This window comes from Passer montanus, unplaced genomic scaffold (genome assembly GCF_014805655.1).
Source record: "Passer montanus isolate IOZ18808 unplaced genomic scaffold, ASM1480565v1 scaffold62, whole genome shotgun sequence".
NCBI lineage: Eukaryota > Metazoa > Chordata > Aves > Passeriformes > Passeridae > Passer > Passer montanus.
This window is the reverse complement of record NW_024371260.1, coordinates 222,568-244,655: the sequence shown is the minus strand read 5'-3', so window position 1 is coordinate 244,655 and position 22,088 is coordinate 222,568. Positions and strand designations below refer to the sequence as shown.

At 51.5% G+C, this 22,088-nt stretch overlaps 1 protein-coding gene across 15 annotated transcripts in view; it reads right to left on the bottom strand.

Annotated features, from left to right (window-relative positions):
- Positions 1-22,088, bottom strand: part of CASZ1 (castor zinc finger 1) — a 190,033-nt gene that overhangs the window by 44,141 nt on the left and 123,804 nt on the right. For 10 of the 15 annotated variants that reach the window (XM_039727526.1, XM_039727524.1, XM_039727527.1 and 7 more), the window contains 2 exons: positions 17,931-18,090; positions 355-918 (listed from right to left, as the gene is read on the bottom strand). In XM_039727526.1, the coding sequence (XP_039583460.1) occupies positions 355-918; positions 17,931-17,949 (583 nt within the window). In that variant the 5' untranslated portion in view covers positions 17,950-18,090. Of the gene's footprint in view, positions 1-354; positions 919-17,930; positions 18,091-19,479; positions 19,498-22,088 lie in introns of those variants that run through there. The other 5 variants (XM_039727537.1, XM_039727538.1, XM_039727523.1 and 2 more) reach the window with 2 other exon arrangements.

Genomic DNA, 22,088 nt, shown 5'->3' with positions numbered 1-22,088 from the left:
TTGTCACAAGACAAATCTCTGCTTCTCTTTGCTTTCATGGGAATACAAGAGCAGGAAACCAGCACCCACCACAGCTATGGCCATCTGAGTGGTGTGAAGGAGTCTGGAGGGTGAGCTTTGCCCTACCCAGGGATTTGTGGTCTGGAAAGAACTATCCAGCTACGTCTACCCTCACAGCACCCTTCTTGGGAAGGGGAGGCTGAGCCAGAGGCAAACTCCGTATGGTCCCAAGAGCAAAATGACAGCTCTCATCCTTCCCCTTGGCTGCCAGGTGCTGCAGGACCTGCCATGGACACAGAAAATGAAACTCTGAAGCTGCCCTGTGTCAGGAAATGGAGGGGACAGAGGGCTTACCTGAGGTGGTTCCTGCCCCCAGCTTGGAGCCTGGTTCGCTGGAGGACCGGTAGGCATCATCCTTTGCTGGCCCATCTGAATCCCTGTCATCCAAGAAGTTGCCATCCTGTGAGCCCCTCAGAGCGTCTGCCTCGTCCCCGTTATCTTCCTCGTCGCTGCAGCCCTTGGGCTGCACCATGTAAACCCCTTCAGGGGGCACCTCTGTGCTCTCGGTGCCCTTACACTCCTTGCCCTCTGCTCGCCCCAGCAAGGGCTCCTCATTGTACTCCCCGTTCACCCACTTCTCGATCACCTCCCTCCTTTTGTCCTCCTCGATCTTCTGCACGCAGCTGAGTCCATCTGAAAACTCTGTCCCCAGCTCTTTGGTCCCAGGCTGGGGCAGGTCCTTGTTGCTGCTCTCCTGCTGTGGCCCCTTGTCGGCACGTGCCTGCTCAGCTCCCCCGTGGTCGAAGACGACTTGGCGGCTCAGCTTGGCACAGATGGCATTTAGCTTCAGGCCGCCTTTGCGCTTGGCAGCCATCGCGGGTTTTCCTGAGGCTGCGTCAGTGCATATAGTTCTTTCAGCTAGGAAGAGAGAGGAGAGAGAAGCAAGGAAGGGCATTAGTGGGATCAGACAACTTGAACCCAAACAGCTAAAGGATGGTGCCAACCCACTGGGCTTTCAGGCATGGCCAGATTCATCCTTGGAAAGGTGGAGCTACTATGTGCTTCCTAAGCTCTGAGTGGAAGCCCAACCAGAAGAGCTCGGTGAGAAGCATCCTCTGAATCTGCTGGGACCAAAATATGCCACTGGCCACAAGAAAGAGGCACTTATTTGTGCTGGGACAGAACTGGGCTTGAAAGACCCCAAACATCCCAGGCAGGTGAGCGTGGCACCAACCTTTGCTCCTGGCTGAGGCAGGATACGAGTTTGTTAAAAGCCCGGATTGCCCTCTTCTTCAGACTGCAGCACCACCTGCTTTAGGTCCCTAGCTCTATCCCAGATGTAGTGAGTGCCACAAAACCACACTAGCCACTGACCGCACCCAAGCATCTCTAGCAAGGACAACAGCTTCCCTAGCCTAACCCTATGGACAGTGAGGAATTCACCTAAAAGAGTTTGTGCATAGTCTCAGAGAAGAGAACCAGTATGCACCTAAAAGAACCAGTATGGAGGACAGGAGCACTGGCAAAGTGTGTGTGCTGGAGCACCACTGGTGTATCACAGTAGTATGGAGAAAATTGCTGTGGGCTGGTACTGGCTGATCAGGCCCCTTTGCCTGCTCACTCTCGCACACAGGAAATTCTGCTCTCATACTTCCCAGCACAATCAGCTAATTAGTGTGAGTTTGTTATTTTAATGTAGTTTATTCATATGTGACAGCTAGTAAAGGAGGGGTGAGAGAAGGTGGGGGGAGAGAGGAAGAAGGTAAGGTCTTAACTTCAAGGTCATGAAGAATCTTGAACTAAATGGTCTCTATCAGAGTCACTTGCATAATTATTGCACCAACAATTAACAAGGTTCAATCCCAAGTAAAAGCAAAATAATTATTCTAAAGCAGATGCATTGTCTCATTTCTCTCTTTATTTTGATACCTCTGAGAGATGCCCAGACTAAGCAGGGTTAAAGCACGGAAGGCTGCAATGGGCACACAGCCTGGCTCTTCCCCCAGAGCACAGCCAAGGCAGACCCTGTCCTGCATTCCACGGCTCAGGAAGAGCACTCAATAAAACACTTGCTGGTCACACATGCCACCAGAGTTACTGTGGGGATATGGTTGGAGGTGGAGGTCCCTCCAAAATAGGGTCTTGGATTTTACATTGTGCTGAAAGAGGAGCCAGTCACACGTAGAGCGAACAGAACATGTCTCCAGACCTCAGATGATGAGGACGGGTTCCTCTGCTGCACAGGACTCCCTCGTGGCAGCTCAGCTCACACCTCCCTGTCACCAGCACAGAGGTGCTGCTCCACAGAAGCACAGTGAGATTAATCAGACCCCCTACAATGCACCCAGAAGCCACTGTGACAGCCCCTAATCCCGTAACATGACAGCCCAATACAAACAGACTGAAACTTTAGACCTGCTGTCCAACAGCCAGAGAGTGGCTGCTTAGCGTAAACTCCTGACAGCTTCAGACACGCTTCCCTGTCAAGGACTGCAAGAAAAATAACCCCCCGACAAATATATCAGCCCCCCACACAAAGGGAGGCAAAATGTACTCCTCCACTTTCCAAACGCACCCCCCGGCACTAACACCTACGTGCAATCATGCTTTCAGAAGGGAAAGCACACGATGCTCCCAAACACGTACCTCCCCATCTAGAAATTACAGCTGTTCAAAGAGCTGTGTGTATGCGCTGGCACACTCCGTAAACACAGTCCTACATGTACAGGTTAAGAAGTCCCATCTCCCCAAAATACATTCCTGTGCCTTCCCCCACGCATTCCTTTTTTCACACATTCCCCAACACAAGCCTGCAGCCCTCGCACATACACATGGGCACAGGCAGATGCCCATAAAGCTGCAAGTCTTTATTTGCTGGCACCTTCCCTTCCAATTCGTTCCCACTATTTAGGGCACAAAGTGAAGGCTGATCCTATGTCCAACTGGTACCACAGAGGGAATCTCAGGAGGCTGCTGTGAGCTCCAAGTGGAGCCTGGCCAGGACACCTACAGCTCATGCCTGTGGGCTCAGGCCAAGGCCAGGAGAACTCCGCTGGCTGCAGGTGGCTGGGACGGAGCCTCCATGCGGTGCCTGCCCGGGGCCAGGGCACTGGGTCAGCGTGGAATCACCAGCCTCTGTCCCAAACACTGCCTGGTGATTCCCTGTCCGTGTTCTCACGATAGCCAGCCCTACTTAACTGGTGAGATCAGCACCTCTCGCAGCTGGAGATAACTGGGAGGCAGACGTTCGGCAGCCCAAATCCTCACTGCCCTACCCCTTTCTGCCAGGAAGGCAGATCCCATTATTCTGGTCTGGAGGTGAGCAGCCAAGTGTGTGCACCAGCTGGCAAATGAATATATAAATATTTATTCAAAGGAAAAGAGGAACAGACGTTCCTGAGGCTGCACTTGCCGCGTATGCAGCAATTCCAGGGAGCCTGCAACTTGTCTTCCATTCCTGCTCTGCCTCCTTCCATCTCACACACCCTGGCTTTGCCCCTCCACCTCTCCAGCTTCTGCCCCCCAGCTCCTCCCCTGGCATCTTTCCTTTCCCTTCTTTTATTTGGGATTTCCTCTCTTTAACATTTTGAGAATCTTTTCCTAAAGTTTAAGCTAAAAATAAAGCAAGTTCTGAAAACATGCCACTTCCCTGATCTATAGAATTAACCCTCCCAGAGACCTTCCTGGAATGGGATTTGCTCTGAAATACCAGGGCTCTATATCTCACCTATTCCAATACAGGTGGAAATCAGAACTTCCAGCTTCTCCTGCCAACCTTGCAACCACCTCTCTCCAAGTCTGGACACATTTTATCTTTTCATTCCCTTACTTCCTTGTCTATGGAATGGAAGGGACATTCCTGTTTCCTTCTTTTAGGCTGTCAAGTGCACGAGCAGAAGGGAAATCCTTCTTACAGAGAAATGCTGAACATGAGCCTCAGGTTGGAGGGGACCAGAGCACCTGTGTTTCATTCTCTCAGGCAGAGGGAGAGAAGCTGAGCTGCTGGATGAGGGATCTCTGTATCTGCCCAAGGTCGGGACTGCCAGATCCCAGAAGCCAGGCAGAGGCACCCTGCCCCCAGGCCGAGCTCCCCACCCCAAATCACTGTTTAAAGATTCCAGGCTAAGTAAACATCCCCCTTCATTTTCTTCGTCTAAATAGAAATGTTTTGATTTCACATCAATCTAAGGAAGCCATTTATAACCTGATCCTGTCACACGGACTTTTCATCTCTGCCCGGGACAAACTCTCCCACAAGCTCTATTTACACTGAGCACTTCCTCTGAAAACAATGCCACCGGGAGTTTACTCCTCTTTCCCCCTCTCCACACCCTTCGAGGAGACACAGGCTCTTCCCCCCTCTGTACCCATCGCCGTGGCATCTTGATGGCAATCCTCGCTTTGAAGGAAAGGTAGATCTTGCTGCAACCAGGGCTGGCAGAGAGGTGCACATAGCTCACCTGGCCATTTCGCTGCCCTGTCAGCCCAGGCTGCTGCCCCTGCTTCAGCCCCTGCCCTGGGTGCCCATGTGCTGCCAGCACCCCACGTGCAGACCCTGGCTCCCTCCCTCCCTGCAGCAGCACCGGCTCACCCACCGCCTCCACAGCGCTGCGAGCTGGGCACGGCTCAGGCTGCCTCCCCCGAGGGAGAAAACGGGCTGTGGGGGACACACGGCGTGCAGAACAGAAGGATCTGCAGCCTGCACAGAAACGGGCCATCCCAGCCAAGGGGCAAACTGCTACACAGATAAGTCCAGCTTTGCAGGGAGAGGAGGAGAGAGCCCAAGCCTGGCTTTAGCGTGGGGTTAATGAAAACACACCCTGGCAGAGGGGAGGAAGGATCCCAGCTGGTAAAAAGGGTGTATGGGAGCTGGGTGAACCAGCTGGCATGGGTGGAGGGTAACAGCAGGAGCTTACTGCTGTGGGAAGAGCCAGGGTGCAGGGCAGACCCCTGCCGCTGGGGCAGGAGGGCCTGTTCTGGGGGGAGAGGGTGCTGGCTGGGGAGGGACAGCGTTGTCACTTCAGAAGGCTGGGTACGTCGAACAGATGGAGCTTTCATATTCCTATTGAAGAGTTTTAAGCCCAGCTGAGCAGCTCCGTTCAGGAGGGAGGTCCCACTGCCAGCTTTCCAGGAGCTGCAAGCTCTCATTCGATTAATTATTAACAGCATTATTTGGGGCGGGGAGGGGGAAGAAAGGAGGGCTGACATGCATGCACAGTCCTTTTCTTTTTTAACCACTGTGGTGCAAACCTGACTCGAGAGACTCCAGTCTGCCCAGCAGTCCCAAACAGGGAGGGCAGCACGGCTCGCTGGGGTGGGTGGTGAGGATGCTGCACACTGGAGCCTCTTCACACTTGAGCTGCAGTCCCTAAAATGGAGCCAAAGCTTCACAGCAGAAGGCAGTGGAGCATTGGGAACATGCTTCTCAGGAGCAATGCCCTGGCACTGCCCAGCCACATGCTGGGAGGAGGCAGGGAAGGCAGCCAAGTGCTCAGCCCCTACCAGAAAACACTTTTCCTCCAGCATGAAGACCTGCGTATTATCCCAGGCAGGGCCAGGGCAAGGGCAGAACATCCCAGGCATGGCCCACAGTGCCTGAGAGTGGATTTAGTGCGTATTCCCCCCTCTTCAGTTTATCAATAAAACATTTTATTGCTTTTAGCCCAGGAAATGACCTTGGATTAGTGGATGCTGTCTGTTCTGGCTGACCTTGGGGAGCTCACAAAGGCTCTTTAACAACGTCCTCTGCCCTGGAAGCATGGATCCCGCCTGCGTGTGTCTGCAAGGAGCTGGGGAAAGCCCTCGGTGCGAGAGTCAGACGTGACAGGCTCCAGCTCAGCACTGGGCAGGCAGGAGAAGGAGAATCAAAGACGTGGGAGGAGAAACGAAGTGAGCAGCCAGGGTGTCCTTACCCAAGAGCTGCCAGCTTCACTCCCTGCTTTCCCACAGCCATGAGGGCTCTCCCCACACACCCCAACCATAAACCGGGGAGGAAAGGCTGGGGACTCTGCTCTGGTCCCCACAGCCAGTGCCTGCCAGAGCAGCCTGCCTGCAGTCCTCACTGCTTCACTTTCTCCTGCCCACCACACTGGCATTTATAGACCCACAAGGGTCTACTTTTCTCCCTGTTTGCAGCTCCTGGAGAGCAGAACCCTGGTTCAGCCCTGGCCCAAAGGGGCACAGAGCAGTGCTAGTTCCCTTCAGCAAGCCCATATGCTTCCCTTTGCTCAGCCTTCTCAGCTGCAGAGTTCAGCTGTGATTTCCCGGTGACAGTGCAGGGCAGGCACTGGGCAGTGAGTGTCAGGATGCCCTGAGAGCAGTGGAAGCCATGGGCTCCAGAAATCCTGTGCCCTGCACTGGGGCTGCCAGCAGGTTGGGCTGCTCCTGTTTCTCACATGGCCATTTGCTCCCGTGCTGATGATGGGGTTTCTCTGGGAGAAGAGGTTATGAACACAGGGAGCCCCTCCTTCACCCAAACAGAAAACAGCCACAGCATCTCTGAGCAGTGTGTGTTTTCTGTGCAGGAGTGTAATTCTGAAAGGAGGGAATGGGACAGGAGAAACCAAGAGGAATTTCCCTCCTCAGGGGAACAGACACTACAAGCGAAGAGCAGTGAGTGCTAAGCTGTAAGTCAGGCCCAGGTCCCTGCATGCCACAGGGCACAAAGAGCCCACCCCCTTAGGCCACCCCCTCACTGCCCTCTCCTGTCAACAGAAAAGCCTCCCTTTTTAGCCATGTCCTCTCCCAGTGTCCCCTGGTATTGGACACAGAAGGTCCTCATCCTCTCCTGCAAGCACCTCAGCCCTCCCAGTGCTGCCCACAGAGAGAACCCCTCCTGGCGTGGCAGACAGGCAGGCAGGACCCCCTCCCCAGTGCCTGCTCCCCACCCCAGGTGCCTGTCTCCTCCGGTCGCATCCTCCTGAAGAGCAAGCCCTAAAGTGTTAACGGCGATTGGTGAAATGGCACAGCAGATTGCTACAATAAATAATTTACTGATATTTATAAATATTCAAATCAGCAAGCTTCAGAAATTGAAAGGGGGGGACTCAGTTGACGGGGAGGAGGGATGTTTAGGGAGGGGAGGGGGGGGTCTGACATTAATTCCCAGGCTCTCCAAATTCACTCGAGAACTGTTTCTCATTTCAAACAAATATTAAATCTTTTGGTGTCAAGCCTCCAAAAATAAAATATCAAAGAGAAAGTCACCACCCCCTTGGTGGCCGATGCCTTGTCTGCCACGGCTCTGGGTGCCCTGGGTGGCCCTGTCCTCTGGAACAGCCACTTACTGGGGGAATGGTGGCAGCCTGCACTGGCCAGGTGTGGGCTCTGGCAGGGGCTAGCACACCCCCACCTGTAACGCAGCCCACCACAGCACCAACCACCAGCCAAGACAGGAATTCCCATTACTCTTATCTACAAGCCCCTGCCTTCATCTTCCAGGAGGTTTTCCAAATCCCACTGGGAAGAAAGGGCTGCACGTTGGTGCAATGAAGATGGGAGTCAGGACTCTCGGCTCCACTTGGGAACACGGCTTTGTGACAGAAAGGGAACAGGAGGTCAGGCCTTCACTCCTTGCCTTTGGAATAGAATTTGGTTTTGGTGATTCAAGTTGGGGATTAAGAGCCAGAAATGCTGGCTTCCAGCCCGGTTTCCAAACACAGTGTAGCTGTCAGTCTCCCCAGCTTTCTGTGCCTTAAGTTTCCCCATGCAGGGGAGGGGAGTAAGGACAATTACCCACCAGTGAGCCTTACCCAGTGCTTTGGGGTCTCTGTATCAACACTCTGTGTCACTCTGCTGGATCGTTACAGAGTCTTTTCCACCTCTGAACATCCTGCTGACCCCTTAGATGGCCAAGGGAGATGATCCCATGTTTTCCCCTGGACCACCCCATTGGTAACACAAGGCTCCAGCATGGGGTGAACTTCCCCCAGATGAGTAATGGCTTTTCTAATGCACGGGCAGGCTGTCAGCTTCCCTACTCCCAGTGTTTTATGGGTTTAACTGAACGGCTCTGAACTCCCTAGTAAGAAATAAAGTTATCCCTCAGCGTCCCTTCTAAACATTTCACTCAGTGCAAACGGTGTTTAAGAAAAATGAGGACATATTTCTTCTTAAGGATGCAGTATCCCCCTTCAGAGGCCTAATTTATGCCATATATCACTGGCCAGGGAGAGAAAGGCAGTGCAGACCTCACACTAGGAGTGAGCTGGCCCTAGCACAGCCGCTGCTGCTGCAATGGTGCAATGGGCTGCAACTCAAAAAGTCCTCCAGAGTCCGCAGAGTCCCTGCTGAAGAGCCGAGCTGGCTGGCAGGCAGCAGAGCAGGATGGACACCTTCAAATGCTCAGCACTGTGCTGCCTCCTGGGCTGCATCCTGCTGCAAGCACCTCCTCACCTGCCCCTCGCAGCCCAGGGCAGTGGCCCTGTCCCCTTGGTGGCTGAACGGGGACAGCCTCCTGGCCCCTCTGCCTCCCCCCCCGGGCTCCTCTGCCACTCCTTTCCCACCCACCAGCTCTTCACAGGCATTTGGCACAGCTGCTGGGGAAAGTGGTTCAACTTCGAGCAAGGACGGGACTAATCCTTCCTCACAGCTCTTTAGTAACGCACGTCTGAACCTTTTCCTAGGCAGATCTCAAAAATTACTCTAAATGCGCTTTGATCTTGTCTACCCCCAGCTTCTTCACTGGGAGAGCCACTCAGGGTCTGCTTCTCCCTTGAGTGCCAAGGCAAAGCTCCTCATCTCTGCCCTTGCCTCTGCCTTGCTCTGCATTTGTGTGCCCTGGAACCTCCGAAGGACAAGAAAAGAATGCCTTTCTTTTCTGCATACAAGTGACACAGGAAGCTCTTACAATTAACAAAAGGAGCGTAAAGAAGAGGGGAAAAAAGTGGGGAACAAAGTCAGGAATTCTGATTCTGCTCCCTGCTCTGCTACTCTTCCTTCTCTTTGGGCAAAGGACATCATGCTCCCCTTCTGCCCTGGCTCCCCTTCATGGATCACCCATGGGGAAAGGATTTCTTGCCCAGCTTAGCAGACCCAGTGCCTTTGCAATTTAGGTACTCTTGCAAATCGAGTAACAGCAAAGGAAAAGCACTGATAGAGGACAGATTGAAGCTCAAAAGTCCCTTGTGTCCTGCATCAAACTTCCTAGTTCATTTGTCAATGCAGGATCTTTGATAAGACATTTCAACAGTTTCCTTCCTATGAAAACCTGCTCTCAGTGCTTCAGACCTATGCAGTGAGCAGGGTTTTGGGCTCCCCAGGCTGAGCAGTGGCTCCCTGGGAGTCTTCTGTCCTCACAGTCTTTCTTTCAGATAACATAAAGCCAAGAGGATCAGCTTTTCTGATCTAGTTTCTCTTCCCTGTCTTATTTATTTGTTATTAATTTTTTAGTCTGGTTAAAAGGTTTACTATCCAGAGGAGCATAAGTAGCCTCACTCAGCCTAAGTAAGTCTATAAATCAAGCAGAACTGCTAACATCTACATCACAATCCTGCCATCAATCTCCCCACAGGTTGTGAAGAAAACCAAGGGGAAAAAGACATGAAAGGGAGAGTGAAGAGTAATAGCTCATCACCCTCAGGTCCCTGCAGGCTCCCTGTGGCCCTTAGAAAACTCCCTGTGAAGCCAGATGTGTTGTCGGGGCAACTGAATGCAAACACAGTGCCTAACTTCACCTCCCCATAGCCCAGAAGCACAGAGCCAGGAGAACACGGTGGATGCAGAGAGGGAGGGAAGGGGTGGTGGAAGCAGAGGGCTGGGAAAGCCTCTGGAGCAAAGCCTGCTACCTCATGCGGGAGCCAGCTCCCAAGGAATGAAGATGAGGCCAAGGCATGAGCCTCTTGGAAACCCTGCACAGACCCCTCTCTGAAGACCAAAGGAGTCAAGGCACGGGGTGCAGGGAAAACCGAGGTGTGACCAAGAGGACACCAGACCTGGCAGCAAATACCTGACACTGGGGAAACAAAAAGGACCAGGGAGAGACAACAGATCTCTTAAAGGACAGATTCAGAAGGGAATTGCTCAAAGTTTCATCAGTTCCTCTTGGTAACTGTCTTTAATGAGTGATTTTACAGAGAACCCCAATCACCAAGACCCAAGTCAGGGGACAGCAGCTCCCTGGTGTCAGGCTGGGCTCATCCCTAACCGAGGGCAGGGGTTAAATGAGCCAGCTCCTAAAATAGGGTCCCTCTGACCCTTTGGTAGTTGGTCGGCAGTTTAAGAGCAATTTGCAATCCCTTTCAGCACTATTAAGCTCAGACCTAACAAAGAATGCAGACTGCTAATTAACTGCAGTGGGAAGTCGGGAGCTAAATAGGAGTTGGGAGTGTGAATGCTTGTTGCACCACTAAGAAATGCAGGGCCAGAGAAAGTTCATTACTGTGGTCTTTCAAGGTCCTGCAAAGTAAATCAGTGTGTCAGCCTGCAGGAGGTGAGTGAAACCTCAGCAAAGGCTGCATACAAAGAGCAAACCAGAGCAGCTCAGCCTTCCCGCTCATGTTGTGCCCTCTCCACAGCCCCTGGCTGCTGCCTGAGCTGTGTGTGAGTGGGTAACTGCTCTGGGCTGGCTGTGCAAAGGGGACACTCAGTGCCCTGAGAGGTTTCTGTGATCCCCAAGCGGGGCTGAACTCTTTTGTGAATCCAGAGCAGGTACCCATTACACACCGTACTGGGAGCTCAAGGGCTCTCTGAACCCCTGAAGATGTCTGCGACCTGCAAATACTGTGCAGTGTGGTTAGGAGAAATGCTTCCATCCTGCTGGAAGGAATGATCAGGCCAGAGGAGAAAGAGCTCTGGTGTGAAAGCAGTGGGTCATGCCTCAGTTGTTAACTCAGCAGTCCTGTCAGAGCGGCACGGGAGAGCAACCCCATGGCTGGGCCATGTGGGCACTCACCCCATGATTCCCAGTGCTCACACCACTCTAATTCCATGTCTCGCTTTTTGTTGCTCTTCCTTCTGGTCATTAGGGCTCATCTTCTTATCTCCTATGTCCTTGTGAGCCCATCCATGTGCCTGTGCTATCACTGACTGCAAACACCCCTCCGTGGGAACACACACGTGTATAGAAACGTGGCCGTGCAGGTACACTATCACATGCACAGGCACACACGACCCTGCACACAAACACACACAACTGTATGCACACGCTAATGCACACCAGCCTGTGTAGGTGTGACTGTACAGGTGCCACATCTGCACACACATACATGTACGTACAGACACAGCACCTGCACACCCTGCACGCACCTGGCTCCGCTCAGCCCCACACACGCAGCCAGCACCCCACAGAGCCCAGAGCACCCCACAGAGCCCACAGCACCCCACAGAGCCCACAGCAGCCACACGTGCAGCCAGCACAGGCAGCATGAGCAGAGCACCGCGTGCACTCACACCACGCACACGCTCCGCGTGAGCCCGCACGCCAGATGCACTTTGTTCTGCAGCTTGGAGTGAGAAGACAGTGGACTCCCAGCTGCACCCTGCAGCCAGACTTGCAGCAGGGACAGGCACGTTCCCCATCCCACCAAAGAGCCCCTCTGTACCCCCAGCCCATCTGCACCTCACACCTTAAGGCAAACAGGGCACCGGGGAATGTCTCATGGAGCTGACGTCCCAGCAGAGTGTGTGTGCCGGGCAGGGGACTTCTCCCTCTCTCTCCCTCTCTCTCTTCCACTCGCATCTTTTCATGAACTCTATTTCTCTTTCCTTTCTGAAAACAACTGAGCTGTAAATACTGTTTAACCTTCTTCCCCCCTTCCCCCTCCCCTCTGCACTATAAAAACACAAATATGCCATAACTCAGCTGGCTCAGCCGCCGCGCCTCCAACATGCCCTGCTCCAGGCCTCTCAGGAAGGTCATAACAAACGACTTTCCGATTCAGTGCTCCTGAAATAATTTTGTGTATTAAAACCTGAATCTGCACTTTCTGGACCGAAAGCCTCTCTTAATTATGGCAAGCGTCCTTGGGATGGACAGTGATCCTTCACTACAGCACTGCTAACCAACCGGAGAGGCAGTGGCTCTGGCTCCCCACCACCACCTCCTCCCGCTGCCCCCTCCCACCACCACCCAACCCACAGCCCCCCTTGCTCCCTCGCCCCCCCGCCTTCCCTTTGCCCAATCTGTTTTCAAAGTGTGTCTGTCCTTTATTAAATTGTTTTCTTTTCCACATTATCAGTTGCCATGGAGACCTCATCTCTCGGATTATTTGAATTTCATTATATCTATTGATTTGGGAGCATTTCATCTTTTTTATTGTTTTTCTGTCAATTTTCAAAACGAATAACCATCTAATTTGCGTCAGTGCTGATTATGTTTGTCCCTCAATAGAGGTCGGCAGCTGCGTCGGGGAAACAAATCAATGGGAAACCATCATAAACCTCCCCAGTACAATCTCCAGGATATGTGGGTGACATTCCACGCCTGCGAGAAACACTCATCATATCCAAACTTCTTTCTTTCTTTTCTTTTTTCTTCTCCCCTTCTTTTTTTTTTCTTTTCCCCCTCACAGATAGCTCTGCTGGTCAGTGGCAGGTACCATTTAAAATCATATTTATTTTACCCACAGACGTGTACAATTTTGGACACATCACATTTTCAGACAGAGAGGGGACAAGGGTAAGAGAAGTGCGAAGGAATATTTTCTTTTTGTAGGAAAGAATGGAAGAAAAGAATGATGAGGGAAAGAAAAAGAGGAAAAGTAGATGGGGATTGCAAATTGCTTACTATGTTTTTTTTTTAAATAATTTATGCAATTTTAAGCATTTATGTATAAATTTTTTAATAAGCCACCCTGGAGCAAAATAGCCATTAACATCCCAACGTCCTTCTGTCCAATGGGCTCTTGTGCAGGATCAATTTCCGAGAGTACTTTCCTTTTTTTTTATGACATGATAAAATGCTTTTAAAGCAACTTACACAAATATGGAAATTTTTCCCCTTCTCTTTTTTTGCCTCTCTCTCTCTCTCTCGTTTTTTTTTTTTTTTTTTTTTTTTTTATAACAGTCTCTACTTATTCACCAGGGAGAGCAAGTGAGTGAGAGTGTGTGTGTGTGTGTGTGTGTGCTGGGGAGGGCAGTTGGCAGAAGGATAGACCCAGCCCTAACTGGAATGGACCTGCCTGTCCTTCTAACAAGGGCATAAACTTTCATTAGCGATGCACACAGTCAAAGGCAATTTAGGGAAACGCGCTGTACAGAAAAGGAAAACCTCAGCGTTTTTACTCGGTGGCTCCTTGGCTCCGTCCAGGGGGCTCTATCCTTGAGCTCTGCTTGTGCTCTCCAACCAAAGTGACCCCATGGCCACGGGGGAGGCGGGAGGGAGCCGGGGAGGGCTGGGGCTGCTCTGGGGCTGCACCCGGCCGTGCCAGCAGCCTGCGCGCCCCGGGCTGCGCCAGGCAAGCCAGTCAATATTAATGTCTTGCTGGAACACACTGGTCCTGCAAGAGGCTCAGAGGTATCTGCTGCTCTGCCCACTGCAGGGCTTCCCACTCCAAGGGGCTAGTCCTCCCCAAAGGTCTCTATTTTGGGATTCTGCACACTGACAAGGAGCTCGCAGCCACTTGATGCCCCTTTGGGGCATTAGTTACAAGCCAGCTCTGCCCAGACCAGACAGATGTGTCGCTGCTGCTCCTGTTTCCACAGGATATACAGACTAGTTATTTTTGCAGCTGGGACATGTTTGGCCTCACACAGGAACCTGGAAAATACCATTCCTAAAGGGACGGCTCCTGCCACTGGCCCCACAAGCAGGCACAGCTCTGCAGAGGACGCACAACGAGCGCACGGCTGGAGGGAGGACAGCCCCACATGAGGGGCTTGGTGGGGTCTGAAAGTCATGACCACGTGTTGGAAATTAAATAAAACTATCTCTGCAGCTAGCATTCTCTTGGCCCTTTGGCTTTGAGTTGAAGTTTATGCACCCTAAGCCATCTATATGTTATTCATGCCCAAGCGTGGGAATCCTTGTACGTGTCCCTATGATTTGCTCCAACACGAAGCCCTGACAGCAGTTTCTGTACAAGAGCAGATTTCTTTATCTTTTTGTACTACGTACATCCAGAGATAATACACACCTATGCATTTAATCCTACTAACAGCAGCTCTGCACATTACTGGTACCTTTCACCATCCCTGCGCTCTCCCAGCCCTGTGCAGCCCCAGTGCAGGCTCAGCCCCTGCAGTGCTGGCTGGCACACAGCTGGGCATGCACTTGCCCCATCTGCCATGTTTGTGCATTTTGAACTAAGGCAGAGGGTAAAAAAAAATAAAAATTCCAGGGGCAGCCAATGCTCAGCTGGAAAAACACAACGTGCCGAGAACAGCAAACCCAATCAATAACAATCACAACCCCAGCAGTGGGTGAGGAAAGCATGAACTGTTTTGGCCTGCTCCCTGCATGCTCACCCACTTGGGAAAACACACACTCCCCAGAGGCCCATGATTTCATCCCCTCCCACTCCACCCTACACTCATCCTCACCAAAAAGCTTTATGGAGTGCAAGTCCCCCAGGCTCCTGTTCTAGCTAGAAACTTAGCAAAGAGGAGGGAGGGGCCCTGCGCAGAGAAACTGGATCCCCGGGAATGAGGTAGCACCTGAGGAAGGGTCTTTCTCCCAGCAAAGTGCTCCTTACACCCCACACCCTCCTAACCTCTCCTCCCCTCCAAAATTTTGCCCTTTGTGCCCCCCTTGCCATCCCAGTTGCTGGCCTTGGCCTTAGGGAGCTCTTCTTCTCCTGTCTTCTTTCCTCAAGTTCCCAGCACCATTCCACCTTTCTCCTTCCCAGCATCTGCTGCCAAAGCTCTTGTGCCCCAGTCTGCACCCCCATACCCTCTTTGCACCTCTCTACCCTCATTCCCTGTGGGCCCAACAGCCAGGTCTGGCAGAAAAAGCTGAGCTTCCCCAAGGACCAGCCCTGCCAGGGACTGGTGACCAGCCTGGGGAGGGGGAACATGGAATTCTGTCACGGAGAAGATGGGAGCTCTCCCTTCTCCTGGTCTCACATCACTTCTCACTCAGACTGTACAGATTTGGGGGATTTCACTGTAGCAGCAGAGGTCAGCAGGAGTTGAAGGTTTTCAGATCATATATATCACTCTATATGGTCTTGTCTATAGTGAGTGCTAAATATAGCCAAGCCAAACCTGGAGGTGACTTCAGTGCTGTGGTGCGGGGACAGCAGCCACTGCACAGTCACTCTCCACCTCAAAGCAATGCAGATGTCAGAAGTCACAGTCCAAAATCAAGGATGCCTGTGAATCCTCTCTTCTCCTACTGCCAAGAGTGTGAGCCAGGCTCTCTCCCTCTCTCAGGTCTGCATGATTCCTCATTTTGAGGAGTCAAAATGAAACATCTTCTTGCTTCAAGGTCCATTTCTTTCATGGGATGTTGGACCCTCCTATGTATGACATGCCAGCATCTGTGTCAGCATAGCTACTTAAAAACTTAACCAGTGGAAGAAGCTCTGAATAGAAGGGGAAAGTCTCTTGTGTGGGTCAGAATAATTAGACTGAGCTCAAATTGGCTTTAGGCATCTGCTGCTGTGTCTGAGCAAAATCAAGCCATGCTGCTTCCATCAGCATCTCTCTGCTGTTGGCCTCACCCTGCAGAACTGAAGGGATCCCACACTGCCTTGTGTAGGGCATCTCTGGGAACAAGACTTGCCTCAACTGAAGCCATAAAGCCTCCTTATCCAGATATCATTAAAGCCAAGAGAAAAGAGGCCAGACAGAGAGATTGAGATGAGCCATTTCCCCAACAAACTTGCTTCCCTTTTTCATTCGCTCCTTTCTTTTTTTTTTTCCCTTTAACTGTCATTAAAATAACAAGTTTCTGTTACAGTCTAAACATTCCCACATTGTATAAAGGGTTATGTTACACTAGAGTCACTGCCGGGCCCAGTGTTTGCACAGAAACCTCACTGCAGGTCCCCCCTCCTGACGAAGTGACTTATTAAAGTTTAAACAGTAATTAACAGAACAATAAAAATAAAGGGATGTTTGGGGAGTCGTAGTGCACACAGGGTTTTTGGCAGTGCCAGCACTTTTCAGTGCCCTGCGCTGGCAGAAAAAACGGCTGCAAAGCCAGTGGGAGAGATGGTGTGCTGCAGGGCAGGAAGCAGCCACAGCAAGGCCAGGGTACGATCCCTGCCCCAGCACGGGCTGCAGAGAGCAGCAGGATGAAGGAGAGGCTCTGGGGCACTGGGGAAAGGATGCCCAAGGGCCACCTGGCAGGAGGATGATCACATTCAGCACTCACCCCCAGCCCTGCCCTCCGACACATCAGGCAGCATCAAGAACCTCCTCTGCCTGTTCTCCCACTCAGTGAGATGTCCTGCACAAGCTCCCAAAAAGCTGCCTTTGAGGAATCATGTCTCAGGAGCTAGAGCTGGGTTTTGGGGAAGTGGCTCATTTATTTTAAAAGAGTAGTAGAGAGGAAAGAACAACCACAGAGCAAACCCCCGAGAAAAATCTTGCACTAGAGAGACTCTCTATGGGAGACTCCAAGACCAAGCCCCTTGCCTGGGAACTTTAAAAACAGACAGATGATGTCTTGTAGAGACTGATCCTGCCCTGGTCCTTGCAGGTGTGAGCTGCAGATCCAACAGCATGGTGCAAGTTCTGTGTCAGTCATTCCCTCCTGAAATGCAGCCAGGGCCAGGATCACAGGGGCAATCCCTAGAGCCTTGCCAGAGCCAGAACTTTCCCAACCCATGTGAAGTTGGCTAATCAGAGCTCCCTTTACAAGAGAAAACCTGCTTTTGCTCTGTTTTGTTCCCATTTCCAGTAGCTTGGCTTGCCCAGGATGAGCTCTAGAGCATGTGGGTAGAGTTTAAGCTTAGGTTGTCAGCCCTCCCTGTTACCCAGTGTGCAGCAACTCAGAAAGATCTCATCTGAAGATATTTTTGGTGCCTATTGTAGCTATTCTCAAATGTTTGCCTCAGTAGCTCACAGTGCTAGCTGGCTCCAGCCCTGATGTGTGACTCAGTACACACAGCATTGTGCAGTCCCATGTTTGCTAAATCTCTTCCAGTACAACTGCTCAGTTTGCAAATAAAAAGACAGCTCCTTGAAGTTGTATCTTCTGTGCAGAGAGAACTCAGGGTGTGCTGCCTTGAGCCTCTCCCAAATCCAGGACTTGGCTCCTGGTCTGGCTGGGAAGTAGCGTGGGTCTGACCTGACCTGGGCACTGCCCTACTGCCACGAGGACACACGTGGAGACATCCATCCCCAGCTGCTCTGTCAGCCCAGAGCCTCTCTTCCCTCTGCTGGGGTGCAGGAGAAGGAAACCTCAGACCTGCTGGCTCTGTTTTTTTCTTCTTTTTGCTGCCCCAAGGCAGCTGGATGCACAGGAACAGCAGCCAGGATTCAGCACTGGAGCAGGATGTTGTGTGGGGGTCTGCAGCTCACAGGAAAGGCAGGTACAGGTGTCTGTCTTCCTGACTCACTCCTGAGGCCTCTCTGCACATTCCCTCTCTCTGAACTGACGTTAGCTGAGCTGCCAGGCCCTTTTTGGGGTCTCTCCTCCCCACCCACTGAGCAGGGGCAGCTCCTCTCCAGACACTCAGCCCAGTGCCTCAGCTCTTCCCGACTCACTGGGCTTGATCCTTCTCTGACTGATCTTATGCTCATGTCACTCTGCTTGGCTCAGGAGAATCATTTCCCAGCTGACACCACATCAGTGACAGAAGGGAACTTATGCCTTTCCACTGCCACTCACACTAAACTGAGAGAAAAAGAAATGCCACCCAAATCTGAACTTTTCATCCCATTCACCCAACTATGGGATGTTCCTCAGCTCCTGGCTGTGCTGAAGTCAGGGTCTCCAGACTCATTTGCAGTGAGAGTGGCAGTGCTTGAGAGGGGAGAGGTGTTGAACAAGTACAAGCAGGTGCAAATAGAACAACAGAAGGTGCCCCCAGGTCAGCACTCACGTGCATTTTCCTCGGCCATGTCTGAGGAGACTTGGAGTCAGAACAGAGCACAGCTTTGCATGGGGGTCTCAAACATGTTCACAATGCAGAAAGACTGTCCTGTGCACTTCCTTTTCCAACACGTCGTTCAGGATGTCTCTACAGCAATGCCAGTAACTGCCTGTAGGAAATGTTATGTTAAAAGATTATCTAATGCACTCTTAATCATCTGGTCTTGCAATCTACAGTGGGAAATCAGAGCAGCCAGCATGGTATGACCCTTCCTCCAGACACCACTGAATTCAGATACCATTATCAGTGGTAGCCTGGTCCATGTCCCAGAACTTAAGCTCTCTTTTGGTTAACAGGCCATGAAATTATTTAGACTATTCTTCATGTTACATTCTGTTATATTTGTAATTAACACAGAAGATCAGCAGTGCCACTTTCTGTATTTTGCTGAATACAGAGGAGACAGTACTTAGAAGCACTTAGTCTTAACCTAACTCTGTCTTGTCAGGTTTAGGGGAAGCCAACTCTTCAGAGCAGACCTGTTCCATAAGGAAAGGGTTGGGTATTGTCAGAGACCCCAACTCACATATATCTGCAATATGATATGGGAATCAGCACCTTAAAATCTGGTCTTACCTCCCTTTTTTTTGGAAGGGACTTTTAAACAAAAGCAAACAGTCTGCCAGCACACTCAGTGTTCAGCGCCATCGTCAATCAGGGAAGCCTAATTATACCCATTATACTGATGAGGAAGCACTGGCACAAAGCTATGCATTCACATGGCTACAGACACAAAGCAAATCAGTGGCAAAGCTGGAATTAAACCCAAGAACCATGGTGATGAGCTCATCACCCACCTCAGCACAGCCCCATGCAGCTGGTCATCACCAGTCCCACCCATGTCCTGCAGGTTACAGAGCTGGTGTGGAGCTCTCCACACATCTGCTCAACAACCAGAAGTTTCAATCCCCGTGCTGACATGGTTTGGGGTGCTCTGGGACACTCAGGGACTGGTCACATCAGCTGGCCCACAAGGACCAGTCAACTCAGCTCCCTGTATGAGAGACAGACTGGTGGGCTGCAGACACCCAACAGCCAGAACATCAGGTCTGAGCTACTAAGGGACACCCTGTGACCACAGACACCAGGCAGGGATGAATCATCTGTTCCTTCTGAAGCAGCTCAATCAACTCCCCTGCATGTGCATCCTCACAGCAGGTCCAGCCTGAGCCCTCTACATATTAATGATTCCCTGGGACATAAAGCCCAGAGATTTTCCATGGCACCAGGGTCCAGCCCTTGCCCTGCACTCTCCCTGCCAGGTGCTGGGTGCTCTGGTCTAAGAAAGGCTGCAGAATCCCTCGGGACTGAGAGTCATTACATAAACAATACAGTAGGATCACGGGCTGTAATTGTAAAAGTGCCAGAGGTCTTGGCACCGGAGTCTGCCTCAGCAAAGGCCTCTATATGGAGACCCAAACAAAACAAACAAAAGCCCAAACTCTCTTGGTGCTTAATGAATAATAATAAATAGTAAATAATAATGCTAAGAGCCAACCTAGCAAGACAGATGTGAGGCAGCAGGGCAGCTCTGAGGAAACACCAGTCCTGTAGTAGTCGCCCTCCTTCCCCAGTTTCAGTACGCTGAGCTCAGGTCACCAGGTTCTTGCAGGGTTAGGTCCAGCAGGAAACCTGAGATTTCTGTCAGGAACGTGCACACCCTCACCCACCAGTCAGATGGGTAGGGATTGCAGCCTTTGTACATCCCTGGACTGGGATGTTCACCTGCTAAGTGAGCACACACCAACTCATGCCCAGCTCCTTCTTGTTGCAGATCTCTCTTTAAGAGCTAAAGGCAAAAAAGAAGCAGATGGAGCTGAGCAAGGGAATCCAGGTAGGTGTGAGTCCAGAGAAGCCTCTCCCCAGCATCATCATTACAGTCTGGACTCAGAGTCCCCCACCTGTTCTGTGCAAGCTGAGCTCCCGGCAGGACACCAGGATAGCTGCTTGGCAGGGACAGGGGCTGAAACAAAGGGCCTAATTTAAGTATTTTTATAACTCAGTGCTTGTGACAGTGGGTTTAGCAGTTGCCAGCCATCTGGAATAAAGAATTACAGCCACCTCCCCTAATCCTATATTGCCTAAACCCTAAAGCTGGTTATGGTGCAAGGATGAGGCAGCAGGTTGGGAGGAGATAGTGATGGGAAGGTGGGGGTGGAGAAGGGACCACAGGAAAATTGTCAAACTTATTTCTTTTTCCTGCAAGGTGCTGGGTGGTCCCAGATATGTCAGAAGTATTTTTGCTAAGAACCAAGAGAAGACAGAATGAACAAAAACAGGGGAGAGGGGAGACAAGGAGTCCTCCACAACCACACAGTCGCATGCACCACACACACACACACACACGCACACAGAGGCTTACTGGTCTGCGCAGGGCTGTCAGGTAAATTAGATCTGAAAGCTGACAATTTCTGACCATATTTCCTTGATTATTTCAAACAAATGCACACCAGCCGCTGTAAGGAGATTAAAGTGACATAAACGTCCCGAGTGGGAGGAGGGAGGGCAGAGAATTCAGGTCACCCCCATCCGTCCCCCATTTGACAGCCGCTATATCGCTATCCAATCCAATAAAAAAATCCCCCCCTTTTGCTTTAATTAATTTTACAGCTAGCTTGCTTAATTACTTTCAATCAAAATCCTCCTGCCATCGCAAAATTAGAGATGGTTGAGCTCCATTAGCCTAAATTCTTCATTTCCATATAGAAAGAGGCTCCCTGGGCAAAGCCAACAGGGCTCCCTCCCATTCTGGCTGCCATCGGACAGACGCCTGTCCCTCTGTCTGTCTCAGCTCCTTGAGAGAAGGAAGGCAGGAAGGATACAGTCTTGTTCCCACCTTTCCCTCACACAGAGCATCTCCTTGAGAGCCCTGGACAGAGGAGGCCTCTCTGCTCACAGCAAAGACCACAAGAGGTGAGGACAGCCTGTCCTCCTGGTCCTTCTGTGGCCGTGCTGGAACGAGCTTTTCCATGGCTCCACGAGGGAGCTGGATGGCCCAGCCCTTCTGCTGTGCTCCCCGCACTGGGGACAGGATCTGGAAGGGATCCTACAGTTGGTTTGAGCACTGCCACTGTCACCCCACAATGTGTGCAGGCATCAGTCACTCTGTGGACACATGGAAAGCACCTTGAGGGGACACAGGGGCATTCATTCTTACATTCACCTGCTGTGGGTTTGATACCTTCCTTCAGGGTATCTGCCACTGTGGGCCACTGACCTGTGCCATTCCTGCAGCTGCCACAGGCATCAGCAGCACCTCTCTCCTGAGAACAATTCCTGAACTGTCCCATTCTGGGGACAATGGAATCTCCTCTGAAGCACAGGGAGTGGCAGCAATAAGCCACACAGCACTGTAGAGAAGACAAGTAGAGAGGATGGATGCAGGAGGAAACCCTGGAGGGAGCTGGACACTCTGGGAGCAGAGCAGAACCAGCTTCCACTCACAAGGGACTGGAATTATCCAGACTATTCCATGCTTTCCTCCTACTTTCTCCCATCTCCTATGGTCCTCTCCTTTTCCACATACCCAAACTATCTGCAGAGCAATGGTTCTACTGGAATTTTACCTACACTCTGTGCAGGTACTGAGCCCTGGGGACCAGCCAGGGGAGCCCAGCCCCTGCCCAGGCCACATGTACACCTACCCTGGAGCTGCAGGAAGGTCACACCAGCACCCCAGCCTCTGCACCTTCCCACCCTTTCTAAAGCTCCTGGGGACTCACAGGCACCAGAAGCTCAACGCCCCCCACAGCTCCAGGGAGGACAGGTCAAACCCGTCTTCTTTAAAACAAAATGAAGAAGAGACAAACACAGACCTATTTTGTTTATAAGCTTAAAACTGAATCCAATGGCGCATCTACCTGGGGATTTTAGATTAAATGGTTTAAGAAACTCAAATAGGCTTTTTAATCCGGTCAAATAAAAAGAGCCCCAAAGAAGCAAAGAATTCACCCTGCTGAGCCTCACACCTATGCAGACAGCCAGGCTTGAATGGCTTTCTTGCTCCCTGCCACTCCTCCCCATCCTGGCATGGGACAGAATGTATTTGCCAAAATCTGGAAGCTTAGGGTACACCCTGTTCAGCACTTGTGAAGACATCACTTTCCC